Source organism: Hydra vulgaris, chromosome 15 (genome assembly GCF_038396675.1).
Source record: "Hydra vulgaris chromosome 15, alternate assembly HydraT2T_AEP".
Taxonomy (NCBI): Eukaryota; Metazoa; Cnidaria; class Hydrozoa; order Anthoathecata; family Hydridae; genus Hydra; species Hydra vulgaris.
The window spans coordinates 24,468,259-24,490,240 of record NC_088934.1 but is presented as its reverse complement, the minus strand read 5'-3'; the positions used below and the strand labels follow the sequence as shown (position 1 = coordinate 24,490,240).

Here is a 21,982-nt window from a genome sequence, read left to right as displayed (position 1 = left end):
AAATGGTTATGAATTGCTGTTTATAACTACTAATATTAAATTGTGATTCAACATTTAAAGACTACTAGAGATTTCTTTTAGACTTAGACATTTTTTCTGTATAAAACTTAGATCAGGTTTATATTAGAGAAGATACCATAACAATTTTAAATTTACAAATAAATTCTAGAATACAATATGTTACAAAACTTCAAGTTTTATTTAATATTAGAGGGTGTAGACTGCAATATAAAATTTCCTGAATCCAGGATGAAAAAACCCAGAGTTTTGACCTCCTGCAGAGTTTTGACCTTCATAGCTTTTTGTTTTTACACTTCTAAACTGTAATTAAGTTTTTTTAACCTCTGTAGTCTTAATTTGGATTAATCCAGTTGTTGAAAAGATGAAATTTCTGGTTTCTAAATAAAAGAAGTAAAATGCACTGCAGTATTATTATTTCATTATTAAAATATATTTAAGTTAAAATTATCAAACTTTATATTTGCTCAAAAGTGTTATAGAACAAGGTATTGGTTAACAGAAGACTTGAAAAGGTATAGGATGTATGAGTCAAGAAAACATGAAGATGGGAGAGAGTTTAAAAGCATTGAAGTGAGAGGAAAAAATCCAGATGAATAAAAGTTTTTAGAGCATGCAAAGACAAATACAGTAAAAGGATGTGACTTTGCAAGTTGACCATAGAACAAGAAGATCAATATCAGTACTGATTGTCAGACAGTTATTTATTAGACTCAAGATAAGAAGTTAGAAATTTTTCAATTAAAGACTCAAAGACCTTGCTTATAATAGAGAAGACTGATTGGATGGATCAGTCTTCTCTTGTATAAGCAAGGTCTGTATTAATATAATATAAATCTCTATTAATAGAAAAGTTATAAAAGATATAGTACATATACTAATAAACAAATAATACATTTATAACACAAAATGTCTACATCATTCATCTTTTTTTAAAATAGTAACAAACATAAGTAGGTCTGTACATTGAGTTTTGAATAAAATAGGCTAATGGCCATTTTAAATTAATATTTAGCTCTCAAATGAGTTGCTTTGTATAGGGTTTAGATATTAGTAACTAGGAGTTATTTTTGACTTTTTCTACTATTTCTGCATGTCAATTTTACATTTTCTAAAAAGTAAGGGAGGCTCTTTGAAGAAAAAATGAACTTGAGTTTATTGTTGGACAATAAGTGAATTTTTTTCACTAGACCAATTTTTTAGCTACTTTGACTTTGCCCATATACGCCTACATCTCTTAGTGACAATTAATAACAACTTTAAGTAAGATAAACAAGTAATTTTTAGTAATGAAAGCAAATAATTTAAGCTGTATTTCTATAGCTTTATTGTCAATTAGGTTGGTGCCATTTGTATAACATATGAAAGCATCTGATATAATAAAAAAAAGCTAAAAAAAAAAACTAGACAAGATGAACTTTTAAATGTCAAACACAGCAATTATCATGTGTTGGGTTTGGGTTCATGGGACCTGAGATATCTGAATTATTTTTTGGAGTTTTTTGTTAAACTTTGTTGCTAATAATAAGCTTCACACCAAGTTAAAAACGCTTTAAATCTGATTTTTTACTTATTGCCTATCTATTTTTTCTTTATTTATCTATGGATCTATTTCTTTTTTTTTTTTAAATGTTTTTTTTATGTTTAGAGATTCCAGATATACTCACACATGAAGAGTGTGATCACATTATTAAAAGGGCAATAGATCCGAAGGAAGGGGGTATGTTTAGCAGTAAAGCAAAAGGTGGTTTGACTCCTAATGAAGTGCAATATAATTATACTGGTGGTAAAATAATTATTTTTATACAAACTTTTAATTGAAAAAAAAAATATATATATATATATATTAAATTTTTATTTTATTTTAACTTACACTAATTTTTAATTAATTTAAGTTAAAGTTAAATTAGAGAGGCATTCAACTTAATAGAGTTGTTGCACATTATGTGGAATGGAGTTGCATTTTTTTTATTTTATATTATATAGGTCTGTACCAATAGCAGGTTAATGGTAGTTTATAAATCTTACTTCTTTCTTAACATCTTAACTTCCAACAAGGCTGCAAGCAACCGCTATTAGAGTTGAAAGTTACTGGAAGAGAAAAGATAAAGTTTATAAAGCAAGATAACGATTAACAGATGACTTAAAAGATTGCAAACTGTTTAAGTCAGGAAAACAAGAAAAGGGAGAAAAAACTAGATAAATAAGAACTTTTAGAGCACTTAGGAACAGTCACAGTAAAAGGATGAGACTTAATTAAATGATGAGTAACATGAAAACGAATTTTAGTTGATAGCACAAAAGGTGCTAGCTCTTTAGAGCAGCACCCATTATAGTATTTATAGAAAAGAGAAAACAATATTACGACAATGTGACAATTGAAGGTTGGCTGCAAGAACAGGCCCAACTATGTGTACAATGCATTTTTGCACCTTGTCTAAAAGAGAAAGGGGATCATTCGAAGATCCGCCCCAGATATGGCAACAGTATTCCATACAAGGCCGGATTTGAGATTTATAGAGATAAAGAAGAGAATCTGGGATAAGAAAGTGGTGACGATGAGGTGCAGCCATAGCAGATGATAATTTTGCCATGGATTTGATATATGGTTTTCAAGAAAGATTGGAAGTTAGAGTTCATCCTGGTAGACAAGGGGTAGATGACTCATCAAGTACGTTATTGTTCATAAATAAACAGGAAGATCTAGATTGTTGCAATAATGATTTGTTAAAAAAAAATAAGTTTTATCTGAATTAAAGTTCAACAGCTACCAAGAGCCCCATGCTGTAGCATAGGTTAGATCCTTTTCAAGCTCAAATGCCCCCTCCAAGTAATCAGAGAGTGTTGGCTTATTAGCAAGACAAGAATAAATGGTAGTATCATCAGCAAACAATGCTACATTAGATGTAAAAATTTCTAGTAGATCATTAATTTAAATTAAAAAAATATAGGGTCAAGGAAAGAACCTTGAGTAACCCCTAAAGTTACAGGAAATAAAGAAGAGTGCTGTCCATCAAGGACAACTTATACTTTATACTACAATTGGTAAGAAAGTATTCAGCAATCTTAAAGATGTTACCTGATACACCATAAAAAGAGTTTTATGGAGAAGACCAACATGCTAAACTTTATCAAATGTTGAGAGTAATAGCCCTAACCTCTCTAGATCAATCTAATGCACTAAAAAACCTATTGGTTATTTTTTTTGGTTATTGGTAAAAACCATTAACAAATAAGCAGTAGAATGAGAAGATCAAAATCCATATTGATGATCAGAAAGTTAATTATTAGATTCAAGATCTGGGAGATGCAAGCTCCGACTTGAGACAAACCCTGCCTTGAGGCTCTTGGTTGAGTGAGGGCTGGAGATAGTGCCTCGATAAAAATACTCAACTTGGGCAGATGTTAAATGCATCCGGCTACTGTCTTGTAGAAGGCCTCCTAAAAAAAGCCTTAAGGAGTAAACAGATTCTCTCTGTTGACCAGCCTCACACCCCTTCTTCATCTATTAGGCTGGCACAAATGTATTTTTAATACATTGTTTCCAGTTTAGGATGTTGAATGCTGGATCTTCTTGACTCAATGCATGAGTTTTGCTTGTACCTTTGTTTTTATGACTAGGCAACTCATTCTATTATCTCCTAATGTGGGTACAGCTCTAAAACTCAGTTTTATGGTTCTGAGGTCGGCTGGTAGTCAGGTTTCCCAAACTCTGTGGTAGCTCTCAGAGAGGCTGATTCCATCAACAGCTGAAAAATATCAAAGTATTAACAGTGCCATATTGCACATAGATGGTGTCCCTGTTTGTACTTTTGGTGTGCATTGCAGAGGCCACATTTGGAGCCCTTTGTTAGGTCTTAGGGTTTAATAATAGTAATGAGACAATTGCTTGGGCTATTAAACAGTGTTCTAGTACTATCTATGCATTGAGTCAAGTTCTTCAACAAATTTAAAAATGAATAAAGTATCAAAAACTATAAAACAAAAAACCAGCATCGTCACCAATTTCTCTTAACCTGTCATAACCTAATAGTCGTGGTCTTCAAAGTAACTTTTCTTCTGTTGAGTCTTATCTCTTGCAAAGTTCACCAGACCTAATTGCTCTTTGTGAGACTAATTTGAGTTCAGCTGTCTCATCCTGCGATCTTAGTGTTAATTTTCCTTTAATCGTAAGTTCCTTTAATTCATAACGACTCCAATAGTCACATGCTTGGCCTGGGCATTTACATTCGTAAGAATTCACCCATTTGTTGTAAAATTAGTTTTGAATCCACAGACTATTCTTTCATGTGCTTTCGTTTAGCACCACTTCACTCTATCGCCTTTCTCTTTGTTCTATATTGCTCTCCTTCATCTCAAGACTGCACTCTTTTTGATGTTATTTCTGATCATATTGACCGAGCCCTCTCTCTTTATCCATCAGCTAATATAGTTGTTGTTGGTGATTTTAATGCTTACCACTCTGAATGGCTTGGCTCTAGTGTCAGTGATTCTGCAAGCATTAAAGCCCACAACTTTTGCCTTTCTCAATCTCTAACTCAAATAGTCAACTTTCCATCTCGCTTTCCAAATAACCCGAATCATTTACCTTCTCCACTCTACTTATGTCTTGTTTCTGATCCTAGTCAGTGCTCAGTTTCTCCACATTTACCCTAAGGTGCTTCTGATCACAGTTTGATCTTTCTAAAACTAATATCTCATTCTTCTTCATTAGCTGAATCCCCCTATTATTGTACCTTTTACAACTACAGTAAAGCTGACTGGGATTCTTTCCGTGATTTCCTTCGTGATTGCCCTTTGGTAGAAATCTTTTGTCTTCCTGTTGACAAATGTACTTCCTACATAAGCTCGTGGATTTAGGCTGACATAGAATCTTTTATTCCCTCTCGACAATTCTAGGTCAAGCCTCACTCTCCTCCATGGTTTTCCTCGCACTGTGCTGCTCCGATTGCCAATCGAAACCGTTACTTCTATATCTATCAGCAAAACAACTCTCCAGAAAACAGACGTCTGTTTATTAATTGCTAGAAACCATTATAAAAAGGTTTTGTCTAATGCCAAAGCCAGCTATTCTCAGGTCATGAAATCTTGTATCTTATCTCAAAAATTAGGCTCTGGTTACTTCTGGAGAATCTTTAATAGTATTAACAAAAAGGGAAAATCTTTAATTCCACCTCTCTTGTATGTTTCAGACTTTGTCACCTCATCTAAAGACAAAGCTGAATTATTTGCTAAAAACTTTTCATCAATATCATCTCTTGATTCTACTAGTTACGTTCTACCTGATGTTGCCAACAAACAGGTTGATCTATTGTTTGACATTCGTATCACTCCAGCTTGTGTATCTTAAGTGATTTCCTGCCTAGACTCTTCTACAGCTTGTGGCCCAGACAACATACCTGATTCTTTTTTTCAGAAGTGTTTTGCGGAGCTGTCGTCTATACTCCCAAAACTATTTAACAAGTGCTTATCAGAGTCTTGTTTTCCAGCCTGCTGGAAAACAAGACTCTGGAAGCGGCATCTGTTATCCCTATCTTCAAAAGTTCTGGAGAGCAATATGATTCGTCTAACTACCGTCCCATTAGTCTTCTTTTATCGTAAGCAAGGTTTTTGAATCTTTAATTAACAAACACTTAATCTCTCATCTTGAATCTAATAACTAATAACTTTCTGACCATCAATATAGATTACGATCTTCTAGTTCTACAGCTGATTTGCTAACAGTAATAGCAGATAGATTTTATCATGCATTAGATAAAGGCGGAGAGGTTAAGGCCATCACTCTTGACATTTCTGAAGCTTTTGATAAAGTTTGGCATGCTGGTCTTCTCCATAAGTTTTGTTCTTATGGTGTATCTGGCAACATCTTTAAGATTACTGAATCCTTCCTTTCCAATTGTAGTATAAAAGTTGTCCTCGATGGACAGCACTCTTCTTCATATTCTGTAACTTCAGGGGTTCCTCAAGATTTAATCCTTGGCCCTCTACTCTTTTTAATTTACATCAACGATCTTCCAGATATTCTCACATCTAAGGTGGCATTGTTCGCTGATGGTACTACCATTTAATTTGTCAAGATAAGAAGCTAACACTCTCTAATTGCTTGGAAGGGGCATTTGAGCTTGAAAAAGATCTCACTTCTGCTACAACATGGGGCTCACAGTGGTTGGTGAACTTCAATTCAGATAAAACTCAGTTTTTTTCAGCCAATTGTTGTCACAATAAGTTAGATCTTCATATATTTATGAACGGTGATGTACTTGATGAGTCATCTACTCTTCATCTTCTTTCTTACTTCGGTTTCTATTCTCTATCTCTATAAATCTCAAATCCAGCTATGTATGGAATATCTGGGGCGGATCTTCAAATGATGCCCTTTCTTATTTAGACAAGGTGAAAAAATGCATTGTAAGCATAGTTTGACCTGCTTTTGCAGCCAACCTCCAACCATTATCACATCGTCATAATGTTGCTTCTCTTCCTCTTTTCTACAAATACTATAATGGGCACTTCTTTAAAGAGCTAGCGTCTCTTGTGCCATCTGCTAAAATTCATTCTTGTGTTACTCGTCATTCTATTAAGTCTCATCCTTTTTTCTATGGCTGTTCCTAAGTGCTCCAAAAACACTTATTTGTCTAGTTTTTTTCCTCAAACATCAGCTCTTTGGAATTCGCTTCCTTTATCTTGCTTTCCTGATTCATATAATTTGTAACATTCATCTTTTCTTTTCCAGTAACTTCCAACTTTAATTAGTGATTGCTTGCAGCCCTGTTGAAATCGAAGAATTTTAAAAAAATAAATAAAAAAAGATATGAGTTTTTTTTTAATTAAATACTTAAAAACCTTGTTTATGATAGTAAGAAGACTGATGGGATGGTTATTAGACAAGTTAGATCCCTCTCCAGAATTTTTGAAAAAAGGATATCTTCTGCAAGACTATAACAAGTATGTTGTTCAGACCACCTGCTTTAATAGAGTAGAAAATAATAAAGCAGAAAATCACTTTATATACAGAAACTGGAGTGATACAAATGTCAAGCAATGTAATAACCTGTTTGTAGGCTATATCGGGTAGGATATAGTTAATGGAATCGAGAGTGAGATTGATAAAAAGTTCTTTGCAAACAATTCAGCAATGTCTTTAGGTGAGGTAAAAAATCTGAACCATGCAATAGAGGTGAAATAACAGATTTGCCCTTATAATAGATATTGTTAAAGATGAGGTTTTGTGACCTGAGAATAGCAAGCTTTGGCATTAAATAAAACCTTTTTACAATTGTTTCTATCAATAGCAAGCAGACATGTGTTTTCTGGAGAATTGCCATAGTGATAGACAGGGTTGTTATCAGTCAAATATGTCTGAGACATATTTGACTGATAACATAAATTATGTCCCATGTATTTTCTATCAACGTATTTTGACATAATTTTATGTCTTAATTATTTTCTGCTGACACAAAATTATGTCAAAATGTCTGACATTTTGACATAATTTTATTTGGGACATTGTTTATGTTTTATATTCTTGAAATAAAAATCAAACTAACAATTTAATAACGCATTTCAGAATATTTTGATGAATAAAATTAAAATATCTTAACAAATAAGTTTGACTTCTATAAGAATATAAAACAGCAAATAAATCTGACATAAAATTATGTCAAAATATGTTTACAGAAAACATGTTGGAAATATTTAATGTCAACAGAAAACAATTCAGACATAAAATTATGCCAAAATATATTAATAGAAAATATGTTTGACATATTTTATGTCTGAAAATAAGTCAACAGATCTGCCAGACATATTATGTCATAACAACCTTGTTGATAGATATGAAAGTGATAGCTTCAATTGGAAATCGGTGCAGCTCAATGAGAGGAAAATCATTGAGAAGAGTGAGATTTGATTTGGATTTGTTGAGAGGGAATAAAAGATTCCATGTCAGCCTGTATCCAAGAAGTTACATAAGAAGCACATTTGTCAGCAGAAAGAGGAAAGTCTTCCTGTTTCTTCTCTTCTAAAATCTACTACTATCTAAGTAGTGAGTATTAAACTATTGATTTAAATGTTATAGAATCAACTAGAAATAATATATATAAATAAGGAAAATTGTTTCTTTTTTTGTAACCTTATGGAATTTCAGGGTTTAGAAAATGTAGTATATGTGATAAAATACTTTTTTTACCTAATTTTTTTTGTATATTTTTATATATTGTATATTTAAAAAATAGAATTTATATGCAAAAATAAAGTTTTCTGATTTTTCAAACAGAATTTGGCAAAGCTTCTGGATGGTTTGGGGAATTTTCAGCTTGGGATATAAATGATGATAAATATATAGACATTGATGAAGTATGTTACAATTTGCTATTTATCTTTTCCATCAAATTTATGTGATGTACTTAATGTTATGTGTTTTAAATATTAGATTAAAAGTTATGTAATGTGCTTTAGATATTAAAAAATCACTGATAAAATAAGTACATTCATCATATACATTTATGAAATTTGATTTATTTGTATAATAAATTGAGTTTATATTAATTTTCTATTGTTTTTAAAACATTTTCTATCAGTTATTATTTCATATATTACTAAAAAATATTTTTGTACTTAACTGCAGTGGCAGATACAACATTTTTTGCTGGATCCACAAGCTACATGTGTAGCTATCGATATAACATAATAATACTGCTAGTTACAAAGCTGCAATATGTAGCCATTGATTAGCTACAGATTGTTATGTTTTAGCTAACTACAATGCTATAATTCCATGTCAAGTAATAATTCAATGTCAAATGACCCAGAAATTTAAAAATGTCACCCTACATCTCAGATTTTGCTGATTTTTACAGAGTAAAAATCAGCAAAAGTAAAAAAAGTTGAGAGTACTTAGTAAAACAAGACTTCCTTGAAAATTTTAGCTTCTGGCTCCAAGAAAATCCTAAAATATGACCATTTTACTTTTAACAAATGTTGGCCATACCCCTCTTGTTCCCTCAGAATTGCAACATTTATTTTGAGCTTTCAAGTAACATAACTTTAAAAATATTTAATTAAAGGTTTGTTAAAAATTTTAAAAAACAACAAGATTATAAAATGGTTTTTTACTACTCTCAACCAAAATTATTTTTAAAATTATAAAAAGTTTTAGGGTTTTTTTATTCCCAAGCTCCAGTCATTGTAATCTTTTGCAAAATATCTTAATTTAAATAAACATAAAAATATTTGAAGTTTTCCCTGTGTCTGTCAGTTAGCTATTTCACACACCTAAAAATGCTGCATTTGTTGTTTCACACAGCAGAGAGCAATAACAAAAAAGACTAGGCTAATTGTTTAATTGTTTAAATTGTCTATAAACTGATACAAAAAATTACCAATAAATAGACAATTTTATATTCTTTAAGATGCTTTATTTATTTTTGTTTAATTAATCAATTTGTATTAATCTTTCAGTTATTATCGTTAACAAATCAGCAGTAGACCTAATGTATACGGTTTATGGTAAAAAAACAACTCTTAACGGCTCTTTGTGTTTAATTTTGACAAAATTAGGAGCACTTATTGTAAGAACCATTAAAATAGTTGAGAAAAACTAATTGAGTTTTAATCCTTTTTTTTTAAAAACCACAAAAGTATGACATAACAGACTAAAATATTTTTTTGTTTATTTAATTAAGAGTATTTTTTCCTTTTTTTTCATGTTTTTTTTATTTAGTTTAATCACTTTTATTTAATTGTTTTTTAACTGACTTGAATAAATATATTGATACATATATCAACTCACTTAAATAGGTTGAATATGCAAGGAGTGACTCTACATTAATATATATACAAACTTATATGTTTATATATATTATATGTAATATAATTATAAATAAGTACAACATAGGTTGAAATAAAAATAATGTTTTGTGCTGGTTGAACAGTTTGGACATGGTTTGAAATACCAGCAAAGTTTTAAAGAAATACTAGCAAAGTTTGGGGAAAAGGGTAATAAAGCTAAATTTAAAGGCTGTGGTGTGCAAAAGTTTGGTAGTTCAAATTAAAAACTCCAAAGTAAATCTAATATTTTGAAAGATGTTCAAGATAATGGGAACATTAATATTTGTTAAGAAACTAAAAAATATCAATCAGAAACTGAAGAATATCAATCAGACGACTGAGGAAGCACATCTTTTGAGAATCATTTTTTGAGAAAACTGAATCTAGTCAATCTACTGTGGATAGCAAGATGGTGTCAATTAAATTGATTTATGCCTTATTAAAGCTATAAAATCTGAAAAAAAGCAATTTATTAAAAGAAGCAACTAATTAAAAGAAGCAATTAATTAAAAGAAGCACCTAATAGAATTGTTATTAATATAAAATTACTTGATACTTTTTACAAGAACAGCTGTTCTGGTTTTCTTCATGATCAGTTTGTAATGAGTATTAATGGGTGGGGCCATTATGAACCTATTAGTTTGTTGAACAGTAACAACAATGAAATAAGATATCTATTTTGCAAATACAAGTTGATACATCAAGCCATTTACATACTTCTGACTTTTTGGTTGGTGTTCTCTTCAAATAAATACAAAAAACATGTTATCTCTTTATAAATAAATGCAAAAAACAATTTGGTTGAAAAGTTACAATGTAGTAACTGATAATGCATCAAATGTGTCAAAAATAAAACAGCAATTGAAAACTCAAGATGATGTTTAAGTTATTACATATGAATTTTTCAGCTCATATACTCAAACTATTAGTCCAAAACTTGTCAATTGCAACAAAAAGCAGAAACCGAATTAAGGAGCAGGTAGTTCAAATTGTTAAATATTTTAGAAATTATATAATACCATTTAATAACTATCAACAGTTAATTGAAAAAAAAAACATAGCGATAATTGACTAGAATATATAACAAATATTGTAAATAATCTTTGTGTAAACTACAGGAGAACTGTTAAAAATACTATTGCAGAATACTATTGCTTTTTACTATTTTTACTAAACCAATTGCAGATGCATTAGATCTGATGCAAAGGGACAGTCATATTATTGGTGACAGTTTAGTGATATGGAAAAACCTTTAAAAAGAATTAAAACCTATGCTTAGCCAAGATGCTAGGAAAAAGTTAAGCAAAAGAGTTCAACAGGCAACGACTCATCTCTTGAATAATATTATTGATTTTTAATACAGAGGTAAAGATTAACTGATAAAGAAATATGGAGGTTGGAATGATTTTCTTCCAATTTTGATTAGTTTTAAAGCAGAATTTGATCTTTTTAAAAGTTTATATTCCATGACAATATTGTTCAAACTATAATACCATGCAGAGTTGTTAGTCCTTGGCCTTGGCCTTAGCCTTGGTCTTGCCTTAAGGCCAAAAATTAAGACCTTGGCATTGAAACTGTTGGCTTTGGCCTTGACAATTTTGGCTTTGCAAAAAAAAAAAAAAAATTAAAGAATTAAAAGTTTTCATTCTTTATTTTTACGTATTTTTGTTTTCGACTTTCATACATATCTAAGTTTTTTTATTGACTTCGTAGAATTTTGTGCATAATCTTGGTTTATTTTTACATGTGGTTTATTGTCAGAGTGATTGTTACCTACAGTTTTGTTAATAATTGGCTTAAATGTTAGGCAAAAATTGAAGTCTTTGGTCTTAAAAATGTTTGCGTTGGCCTTGAAACTCTTATTCTTGGCCTTGACCTTAAAACTCTTGGCCTTGGTCTTGTCCTTGGCCTAGTAACTTTTGATCTTGTTCTTGGCCTTGGAGTTGTAACATGTGGTCTTGGCCTTGCTACTTTTGGCCTTGTTAACAACTCTGATATCATGTGTAGTGAAAATCTTATAATATTTGAGTGAATTAAGAATTACTGGAAGTTGTTGATCAGTTACCTACTACTTAATCTGCAGGCATTGAAAGAGTATTTTAATCATTTGGTCTTGTGCATTCAAGCATTAAAAATCAACTTGGAATTGAGGAAGAAAGCTAATTGGTATTCACACTATTTAATCATAAAGCGTAGGAATCAATGAATCAAGGAATTGATTGAGTCTTTAAAAGTTTGTAAACAATCAGTATTAAAAAAGATTTTAAAATGTTTTAAATTGATTTAATAATGATTTTATAATAAAGTTTAACTTATTATACAATCATTTTTAAATCATATATTTATTATTATAGTATATATTTAATATTATAGTATATATTTAGTATTATAGTTTAATTAAGTTTCAAAAAATGATATTAAAAGTTTCATAATTATATTTTATTTCAATATAATAAAAATTTCATTATGAAATTTAACAAAAATTTTATTTTTATTATATTTCAAAAGTTTGGGGAAATTCAATATAAATCAAAAAAATCTGATTAAACTAGGGAATTGATTTTTTTGAATTTTTTTCAAAGAATCCTAATATATATATATATATATATATATATATATATATATATATATATATATATATATATATATATATATATATATATATATATATATATATATTTATATATGGTGACCAGAATACTTTTATTTTAGTAGAGCGCAGTGCCATGGCCCCCACATTCTGAATCAGAGCCCCATGTTGCAGTCTTCTGCAGCCCTCAACCCCCCCCCCCCCTTACCCTAATGGTTGTGCATTGAAAAAAGAAATTCTTTTCTCTTGCAGATAAAAAAAAGGAAGGAAACCATAAGAAACAAATAAACTTTGTTATTTAACTAAGCGCTTTTACTTTTAAAATCATTTTTGTATTTATTTAGAGAATGTTTTAAAGTCAAATTTTTAATTTTTCAAAATTGATTTTTCAACTTAATAAGACTGAAAAAATTTTAATTACCTAATAAAAATTTTTAATTAAATATTAATTTAATAAAATTTATCTTTTGCACTGCTTCAAGACAAATCTTTTTATCAAAATTATTTTTTTTAATTAAGATCTTCAAGACTTAGTATTAAAATTAAGGAGATCAAACAGCCATCATTATGTTATTCATAAAATTTTGCTTAATAAATATTATGCCATTTTTCACTAAAATATGCTTGTCAAGTTTGGGGACAATCTAAGCAGCTTGCAAGACTAACTCATCTCCAAAATAAAGCTCTTAAGTTAATTTACTTTCAACATACTGATTCTAACTGTAACATACTCTATTTTTTATCTAAAGTTCTTAAATTGCGCAACCTTATTCAGCTATCAAATTACCTTTTTATTTGGAACCAAAATCACAATAACCTACCTCTTTCATTTATTAATTTATAAACAATATTTTTTTGGAAAAATATTATTTCTAAATCTTATAGCTTTCTACAACTTATTATTTATAATATGTATATATATATATATATATATATATATATATATATATATATATATATATATATATATATATATATATATATATATATATATATATATATATATATATATATATATACATTTATTTATATATATATAAATTTAACAATTTTTAGGTGATAAGTGTTATTCATGCCTCATTTTCATTGTGGATGTTAGAAAATGATATCAAAGAAATGTAAGAATTTTTGTTGTGTTAACAGATAAAAAATTTTAATCATTTAAATAAATAGAAAATAACTGGTGGTAATTGCTTGCAATGATGACGAATAAATCTAAAGTATAATTGCTGGCAGCAAAAAAACAATTTAATTGTAATAAGTATATGTTGACAGTGTTTTGCTTGTATAAAAAAAAACAGTTAAATTATACTTATTTTTAATAGCTAAGCTAATTAATTTGTATAAACTACCTGCAGTGCAAAAAAAAAAAGAATGAGAAAACTTTATTTAAACAAAAGTGTGTCTAAACTAAAACCCTCAATAAACTTTCCACTGGTTCGATGACTTTATATGAACATCTTCAAATAAAAAATAAAATTTTCTGATAAACTGTTTGAACCTGCAATTCTGCCTTCATAAATCATATTGGTATCCACAGTGCTAAGCTGATAATTGTGAAATAGACTAATATTTAATTTAAAGAAATAGGTTCAATTCTTCCTGCTGGCAATTAACTTCAGAATTATTCACCAGCACTGTTGCCAATTACTTTTTGAATAAATAAATTAAATAAAGATAAAAAAAATTTATATAAGTTTTATATACAATTTTTTTTTTTTTACCATAATTTTGCAGCAGTATGTTGTTGCAGTTTGTTATTGTTGCAGTATGTTTTTGTATTTTGAAGTTGTTGATGTATGTTGTTGTTACAGTAAGTGTTGCAGTATGTAGTTGTTGCAGTTTGTTGTTGTTGTTGTTGTTGTTGCAGTAAGTTGTTGCTGTAGGTTATTGGTGCAGTAGTCTTTCTTCAGACCTACTTATATAAGAAAATGTCTTACTTTAAACCAAAATTTGAAACTTAAATCAAAGTGTAAAGTTGTGTTTTAATTGTAGAGCAAGGTATTTTTGGTTGTTTTTTTTTCTTTCTTCTTTTCATTTTTAATAAACTTAAAAGCTGTAAATGAGGTTAATGTTAAAACATAGTTATCTAAATATGTATGTGATCTTTTTTTAACTTCACGATACATTTTTTGTCTTTATTTATTGATAAAGAATTTTTTATATTTAAAATTTTTTTATACAAAATATAAATTAGAATTTATTATTAAATATTATTTATAAGATCTTTTTAACTTAGATAACTAAAATAAAAAGGTGGTAAAAGATGGCGTTAAAGTGATTCTGTGATTAATTTAATGACTAAAAAGATGACGTTAAAGTGATTCTGTGATTAATTTAATGACTAAAAAGATGGCGTTAAAGTGATAATGACTAAAAATTTGCTGAAAAATTTTTTTAGCAAATGTAATTTTAAAAATTGTTCATTTCTTTATTGATTTTTTTGTAACTTTTGAGAGATGACTGATTTCTTCACATATCAAATTTATTTAAAAAAACGGAAATAAATATAAAAATAACTAATTTATTTTTGTGTTTTTTATTTATTTTTCTTTCATTATGCAATCATTATGTAAACTCATTTATAGATATATAGATGTATACAGGGGTCGAAATAAATGTCAGGCATTGGCACCCTCAGACTGTTTTTGAGACCTGTTTGAGGGGGGTAACCAACTCTTGTTTATTTTTTAATAAAAATAAGTAAACAATGATTAGATGCACTCCTCTAGCGTTCTCAAGAAGGGTTAGCGATGTCCAACATCTATTTCTTCCCCTGTATATATATATATATACATACATACATACATACATACATACATACATACATACATCCTACATACATACTATATAAACATATATATATATATATATATATATATATATATATATATATATATATATATATATATATATATATATATATATGTATATATATATATATTTAATAACAATAACTTGTATATAACTAATATATAAATTATTTTATACTATTATATATAAAGTTATTTGATTTAATTTTAGATGGGAAAAGATGAATGTGACTGTCATGGACGATGGTAATGTTTAATGATTATAATTTTTTATAAACCTATGCTTTTCTTTTTATACCTTATTCTTGAAAACATTGTAAAATTATTAGTTTATCATTCATATAATCATATGATTATAAATATATAGTAAAAGTTGAATCCTATTGATTATTGTATTTACTAAGTTTAAAAAAGATTTTCTATGGATATTTTTTTTTTTAATTTAATTTTAAGAATGAATACTAGGTTAAACCATTAAAAAATTACTTCTTTTGATGTAACATCAATATATGTTGCACAATGCACGTGATGTTGCGGTGATGTTGTGCAGCACAAAATCTGGATAAAATTGGAGAGTAATAAAATAACCCTGCCAGCATTCTATATGGGACCTATATGGGTCCTTTATGGGCTTGTACATGGGCCCCACATGAGGTGCCCATCTGGGGCCCATGCAAGTGTCCGTGGGGCGCAGATGGGCCCGATATGGGCTGCCCCAGTGGGCAGCCCATGTAGGGCCCATATGTCATCCCCAAACACTAAGCACGGGTCCCAGATGGGCAACCCAAGTGGGGCCTATATAGTTTTTTGAAAACTTTGTATGAATTTAGGATAGCTTATATAGCATATTAAATATCAAAATTTTATAATTATTACATTAGATTGTGATAGTCATTAAGTTACAAGTTTATTTAACAAGATCACATTGCATATACGTATGTATACAGCTATAGCCACCATAGGAAAATAAGCATCATATTAGTAATACCAGGTGATACATAATGCTTACAGGCAGAACAAGTCATTAAAGTTAGCTGCATGTTATAACAATATATATGCAGGTAATACAATTGCAGAAACAAAACTTGTGTTGTACTGTTACATTTTGAAATAAAGCATTTATAGTGGGAAAACAGTAAATAATTTGACTAAATAGTTTTTTTATGCATTTACTCAACCAAGTTTGCTTCATATAAACATTATATTATAGCTAGATTATACAGAAGATCCAGAAATATGACATGTATCCTAAAAATAAAACTGGTTAATCACACGAGTACATAAAAAAATTTTGACCCTTTTAATTAAACACATATTTTAAAGCTTTTTATTACTCAATAATGGCATTGTGGATACTTCTCGATGACATTTCAAAGTTACTGAAAGCAAGATAAAATTGTAATTATGTACAATGCAGCAAATACATTGAAGCACCATAAATAATGAAATAAGACGGCAAGTTTAATAGAAAGCATAATATTTGTTCACCAAATAGTAAACTCAAAAAACTCGAATGCATTTAGCATCACAATATACTAAATCAAGTTTGCATCATATATAACAATATATTACAGCTAGATTATGCATAAAATCCAGAAATATTACAACTAACAAGTACTCTAAAAATAAAAGTTGTTAATTACACGAGTACATAAAAAATGTTGTACTATTGACTTTGTTTATGAATTTACAGAATGAAACACATACCCTTATATATAATATTTTACAGCTCAATAATGGCATCGTGGATACTTCTCGATGACTTTATAAAGTTATTGAAAACATGATAAAACTATAATTATGTACAATGCAGCAAGTACATTGAAGCACCAAAAATAATGAAATAAGACTGTATATTTAAAGTAACAGTCCAGGCAATTTCAAGTTGATGTTATTTTATAGTGTTCGCTTTAATAAGCATTATTGGAAACTCATTTTTTGTTTATTAACTGCTCGTAAGTGAAAAAATGTATTTTTCTAACGTAAAATCTAATTAATATTCTGGTTTAGTGACGTCACTAAACCAGAATATCAAGTATAGGACAGCGTAAATGCTTTGCTATTCAACATGCATTGGTCCGTTTTTGTCTTTGCACGTGTTATTGACATCACGGCTTAGAATACTAGCTATTGTTGTGCACTCGTTGGCTACAGATTTATTTATAATTTGCAATTTTCAACAAAGTAGTTCCTTAAAAATATAACTTTAGAAAAAACAAATAACAGATAATTAAAATAATTTTATAGACACAATTCTAATAAAATGACACTCAACTTAAAATTGGCTGGACTGTCACTTTAATGCTCAAAACAATTTGTATCTATTACTCGTAAAGAAAGCATAATAATTGTTCATAATGAACATTGAACAATAAAACGAAATAATAGTATATATCTGCATGTGCACGTAATAAGATCAAGTGCTAATATGCATCAACACTATTTGTTTTCTTTTGTTTTTCTCTCTTATCTCTATCTGTGTGACGACCGTCCCGGTCTCTGGCACCTCCCAACCATTTTCTCACTTGTTGTTCAACATCTTTTCGGTTACAGTCCCTTGTGCAAGCACTTTTCTTGATGGCTTTTAACATTAATAATAAAACAAATTATTAAAATGTAAACAGCAAAAATTAGTAATAAAATGAAAATATTACATTCATGTTCAACAACCAAATAATAAAAATAAATTATTATTTTTATTATTTGGTTTTTGAACATGAATGTAATATTTTCATTTTATTATATGAATATTAACTTTGGCAATTATTATTTATTTAAAGTGTAAAATAAGTATTCAAATTCTGACATTTAACTGATATTCTAATTCAATAACAAAGCTAAAGAATGTAACATCAGTTAGAAGCAAGTATAACTACATTGATGTATCAAAACCCCAACTCACTGTAAATGACGGTGAAAATTTCTGATGTGCTGAACGATCTTTTGCCTTTAGTTCCCTGCATGTTAAACAAGATAGCCAAGTTTTTTACCATGAGGAATTTCATAATCCTTTTTGTTGTTTCCCAAATATCACGCCCACCCAAATCACTCAAATAGCCAATCTATGCACAATATGAAATATATTGGGCAATATTTTTTATGTAAAAAAAACAAACAAATTTCTAATTATAAACAAAATCTACATAACTAGCGATAACTGTAAAACATCCTTTCAATACATTGGATGGACAAATTTTAATATTAACTATATTCAGAATTGATTTAATGCAAAAAATTTCAAGCATTTTTTTTATAATATTTAAAAAAAATTTCTCAATTTACTAATGCATTAGCAAAGTCATTATTTTTCAGCCGTTCTTCTATTTCTTGAAAGTTATCCATTGATTGCATTGGAAAGACTACATCATCGGGAAGCTCTGTCTTATCTGCACTCTTGTTGTAATGTTGCAGCAATATTTGCAGCATGTTGGTCTGAATGCGTTGAGTCTCCTGAATTTCCTTTTGAGTTTGCTTCATCTCCTCCATTGGCGTTAAAATTCGTAATATTAAGGAGTCAGTAGTTGCCGATTTTGCTGCTATATTTGAAAAAAAAGCATAATAGTAATGAATTCGTAAATTTTGTCTTACATATAGATACACTGCTAAATGGAAAAACAAAACCAAAATTTAAATGCTAACATTGAACAATGTTCTGACGCTTCTGGGTCAGTATATTCTTTTGGTGCCCCGCCGGTGTAGTTTGGTTTAATAGTAGTGGTGATGTTTGGTCTACATGAACTATTCTTCGCAATACATCACCAGAAGCTGTTCATAAACAGTAATATTATATAATCAAAACTATGCATCTCAACATTAAAGTTGTATACCATAACAATTACTTTTTTAGGCATTAGTAAAAATAAAATGTAATCGAAACCGTAAAATAAACATACACTTAACATGTTCACTTTGCTGCGATAAAACTGATTCCTCTGATTCAATTTGTTTATTTGCATTTTCTGAAAGTGTGTCTCCTACTTCAGTTCGTTCATTTGCATTCTCTGAACGTGTGTCCATTGCAATGCATCCTAAAGAATATACTAACTTTCACTAACAATATAACTAATTAACTAATGCATATAATGGCTGTTATCAAATTGTAAACAATAATTTCATAAATGGTAACACGCTTAAAGAGGTAGTCTAGAAAATTTTAAATTTCAGTGAAGTAAAACTATTTAAGTGTTAGATTAATGTAATGTAATTTAACACAGAAATAATTATTTCTTTTAATGTCATCACCAGACCAGATCGATAATAATCATTTCAAAGTTTGGTTACAAATATTACCTTTTGGATGACCTTGAATTAAAAAGTAGTCGTTAAAAAAGCCATTATCTTGTTTTCGTTAGCATATTACATCTTTTTTGCATATTCAATAATATGTGTGTGTGTATATATATATATGTATATATATATATATATATATAATATATATATATATATATATATATATATATATATATATATATATATATATATATATATATAGTATAATTAAATTATAAATGTCTGGATTAGCCATTCAAAATTACTAATTATGCCAAGGTAAAATGTTACATCAATATATTAATTAATATTCCGTAACTTCAACAATGCAGAATTTATGTACACTCTTGTTATGAGAAATTTAATTAACAAAACTGACCTTGTGAGGTTTGGTGTGGCTGCACGGATAATTCAGCAGCAGATATTGTCTTACTAAATTCAGTGGGGGGTGCTGGAGGTAAAAATTCAGTTTGCCGGTCAGATAATTTATGACATTTCTTCTGTTTTTTTGATGTCATTTTTGAACTTGTATCACTATCACTGTTAGTATCATCTGCCGGTGCAATAATTTTTCTAAAAAGTACAAAGTGTTTGTGAAAAAATGAGACGGTACAGAAACTTGATACAAAGCTAGTTTAGTGATCAAATCAATTCTGCTATAGTTTTACTAATTCGGTTAACAAACCTTTTGCCATGTCAGTTATTTTATAATAGCTCTAATATATAATTTATACGACACTTGAAACATGCTGACTGTCTCGATACCATGCGAATTGCAATATATAATTACATTAACCTTTACCTTAAAAAAGTAAATCAATTTAGTTTAGACTCTGAATTTATCATTGTTTGCTCTGTAATATATTACTTCAATTAGTTAAATTGTAAATTTTATGTGAAATACATCACAAGATTTCTTTTATATAATATGAATGCAGAAATGTACCTTTTACGTCTTTTACCATCTTCTTCTCGATCTGTCTGCAAATCAGACGAATATTCAGCTTCTTTGCATTTTTCCACCGTTCTCTGATACGTAACTAAAATTATTGTAGAGTATACCATGCATGCGTTTCATTTCTATAAAGTTTTATATTTATATTATTATATAATTAATTTAACTGCAATTTATAAATAAGTACAAAAAATTTGTATCACTTCGAAAAATTATTCTGTATTACACATTTCATTAATAAACTATATATACAATATTACTACATTCAGTTATGTAAACCTGCTTTTCCAAGTGTTCTAATTTTGTACTTATTCCAATTCTTATTGGGATTAGCACTGGTCTGCACTAACTTCGAAACCTTATGTTTTGCCTCAGTGTCAGGCCAGAAACACTCATCTTCTTCTGCATAAGTAAACCATTCTACTGGAATGGTGTCTACTGTTCCGTAAGTTATGAATTCAACAACTGCAAACATTTCCTACTAAAAAAGTTTAGTTCAATTCACACAGCTGTACCAGTTATGTTGTTGCAAAGTTTATTAATTAATAAAAATTGTCTTAATATTAAAAACTATTAATTGCTATGCAACAATGGTACTGCAATATTGCCATCTTCAAATGGCAATAAAATATGTTTTTGGTTCAAATCCTTTATAGATATATAACTTAGTTTCTTTGATAATCTTCTCACTTTATAAATTCCTAAACTTGATGACGACAAAGGATATGTAAAAAAGGGGACAGCTTCCAAAAAGTTTTCATATACAACTATTGTATCATAATTTGATGACTTCAATATATTTCGCACAAGAACAATGTCTTCATGAATTTTAAAACAATTATTTCCAGGTGAAACCGTAATAAACAAACTAGCTCCTTTATATTGGCCATATTGTTCGTAAGTATTTCGTGGAAGATTATCCAAACTGTCATACTTCCTACAGTCATTTACTACATGAATAATTGAATGTACATTATATACAAGTTCATGCGACCCATATATAATTTCAAAGTTTTTCACAAAAGTTATTAGCAGGTTTTCAACATAATCACAAAACTTATTACACAACTTTGGATTAAGTAAAAATGTCATAGACACGCTTAACAGTAAGAAATTACAATAAACATTATCAGATACCAACTTAAATAAAATAGTAGGTCCAGTATATAATAAAAATTGGCGCAACTCTGTTGCCTTCCATTGTTGGTACTCATACAGTGATCTTGGACGTCTTGCAAACTCTTTAGGAAAATATTTTTTAAGTGATATAAGTTTTTCAGATACTTTATTAACTGTGTTAGCAGACAATCTATTTTTTAAATCGCCCTTGATCCATAAAGATATGATCCGCCTAACTATTCCCAAGCATACAAGGTGCATGTAATCAAGAGGACATTGTGTAACAAGTCCTACTGGCAATTCAGTTAACGGTGAAAGTGCGATATGATGATCTTCATCTTTTTGCATGATAAAGTCCGCATCAGTAGGTAGTGTTGAATTTGTATCATT

At 29.0% G+C, this 21,982-nt stretch overlaps 2 protein-coding genes across 3 annotated transcripts in view; one reads left to right on the top strand and one right to left on the bottom strand.

The window, feature by feature from the left end:
- Positions 1–21,982, top strand: part of LOC136072067 (transmembrane prolyl 4-hydroxylase-like) — a 79,638-nt gene that overhangs the window by 28,993 nt on the left and 28,663 nt on the right. Inside the window, exons 3-6 of one of the 2 annotated variants that reach the window (XM_065820187.1) lie at positions 1,667–1,804; positions 8,294–8,373; positions 13,493–13,554; positions 15,461–15,495. In XM_065820187.1, the coding sequence (XP_065676259.1) occupies positions 1,667–1,804; positions 8,294–8,373; positions 13,493–13,554; positions 15,461–15,495 (315 nt within the window). Of the gene's footprint in view, positions 1–1,666; positions 1,805–8,290; positions 8,374–13,492; positions 13,555–15,460; positions 15,496–21,982 lie in introns of both variants that reach the window. The other variant, XM_065820186.1, reaches the window with a different exon arrangement.
- Positions 18,010–20,598, bottom strand: LOC136092297 (uncharacterized). The gene is made up of 6 exons (XM_065820188.1): positions 20,465–20,598; positions 19,898–20,091; positions 19,143–19,277; positions 18,889–19,014; positions 18,532–18,785; positions 18,010–18,311 (listed from the first exon to the last, which is right to left on the bottom strand). Exons 1-6 carry the CDS (start codon positions 20,581–20,583, stop codon positions 18,135–18,137), a joined length of 1,005 nt encoding a protein of 334 aa, XP_065676260.1. The 5' UTR covers positions 20,584–20,598; the 3' UTR covers positions 18,010–18,134.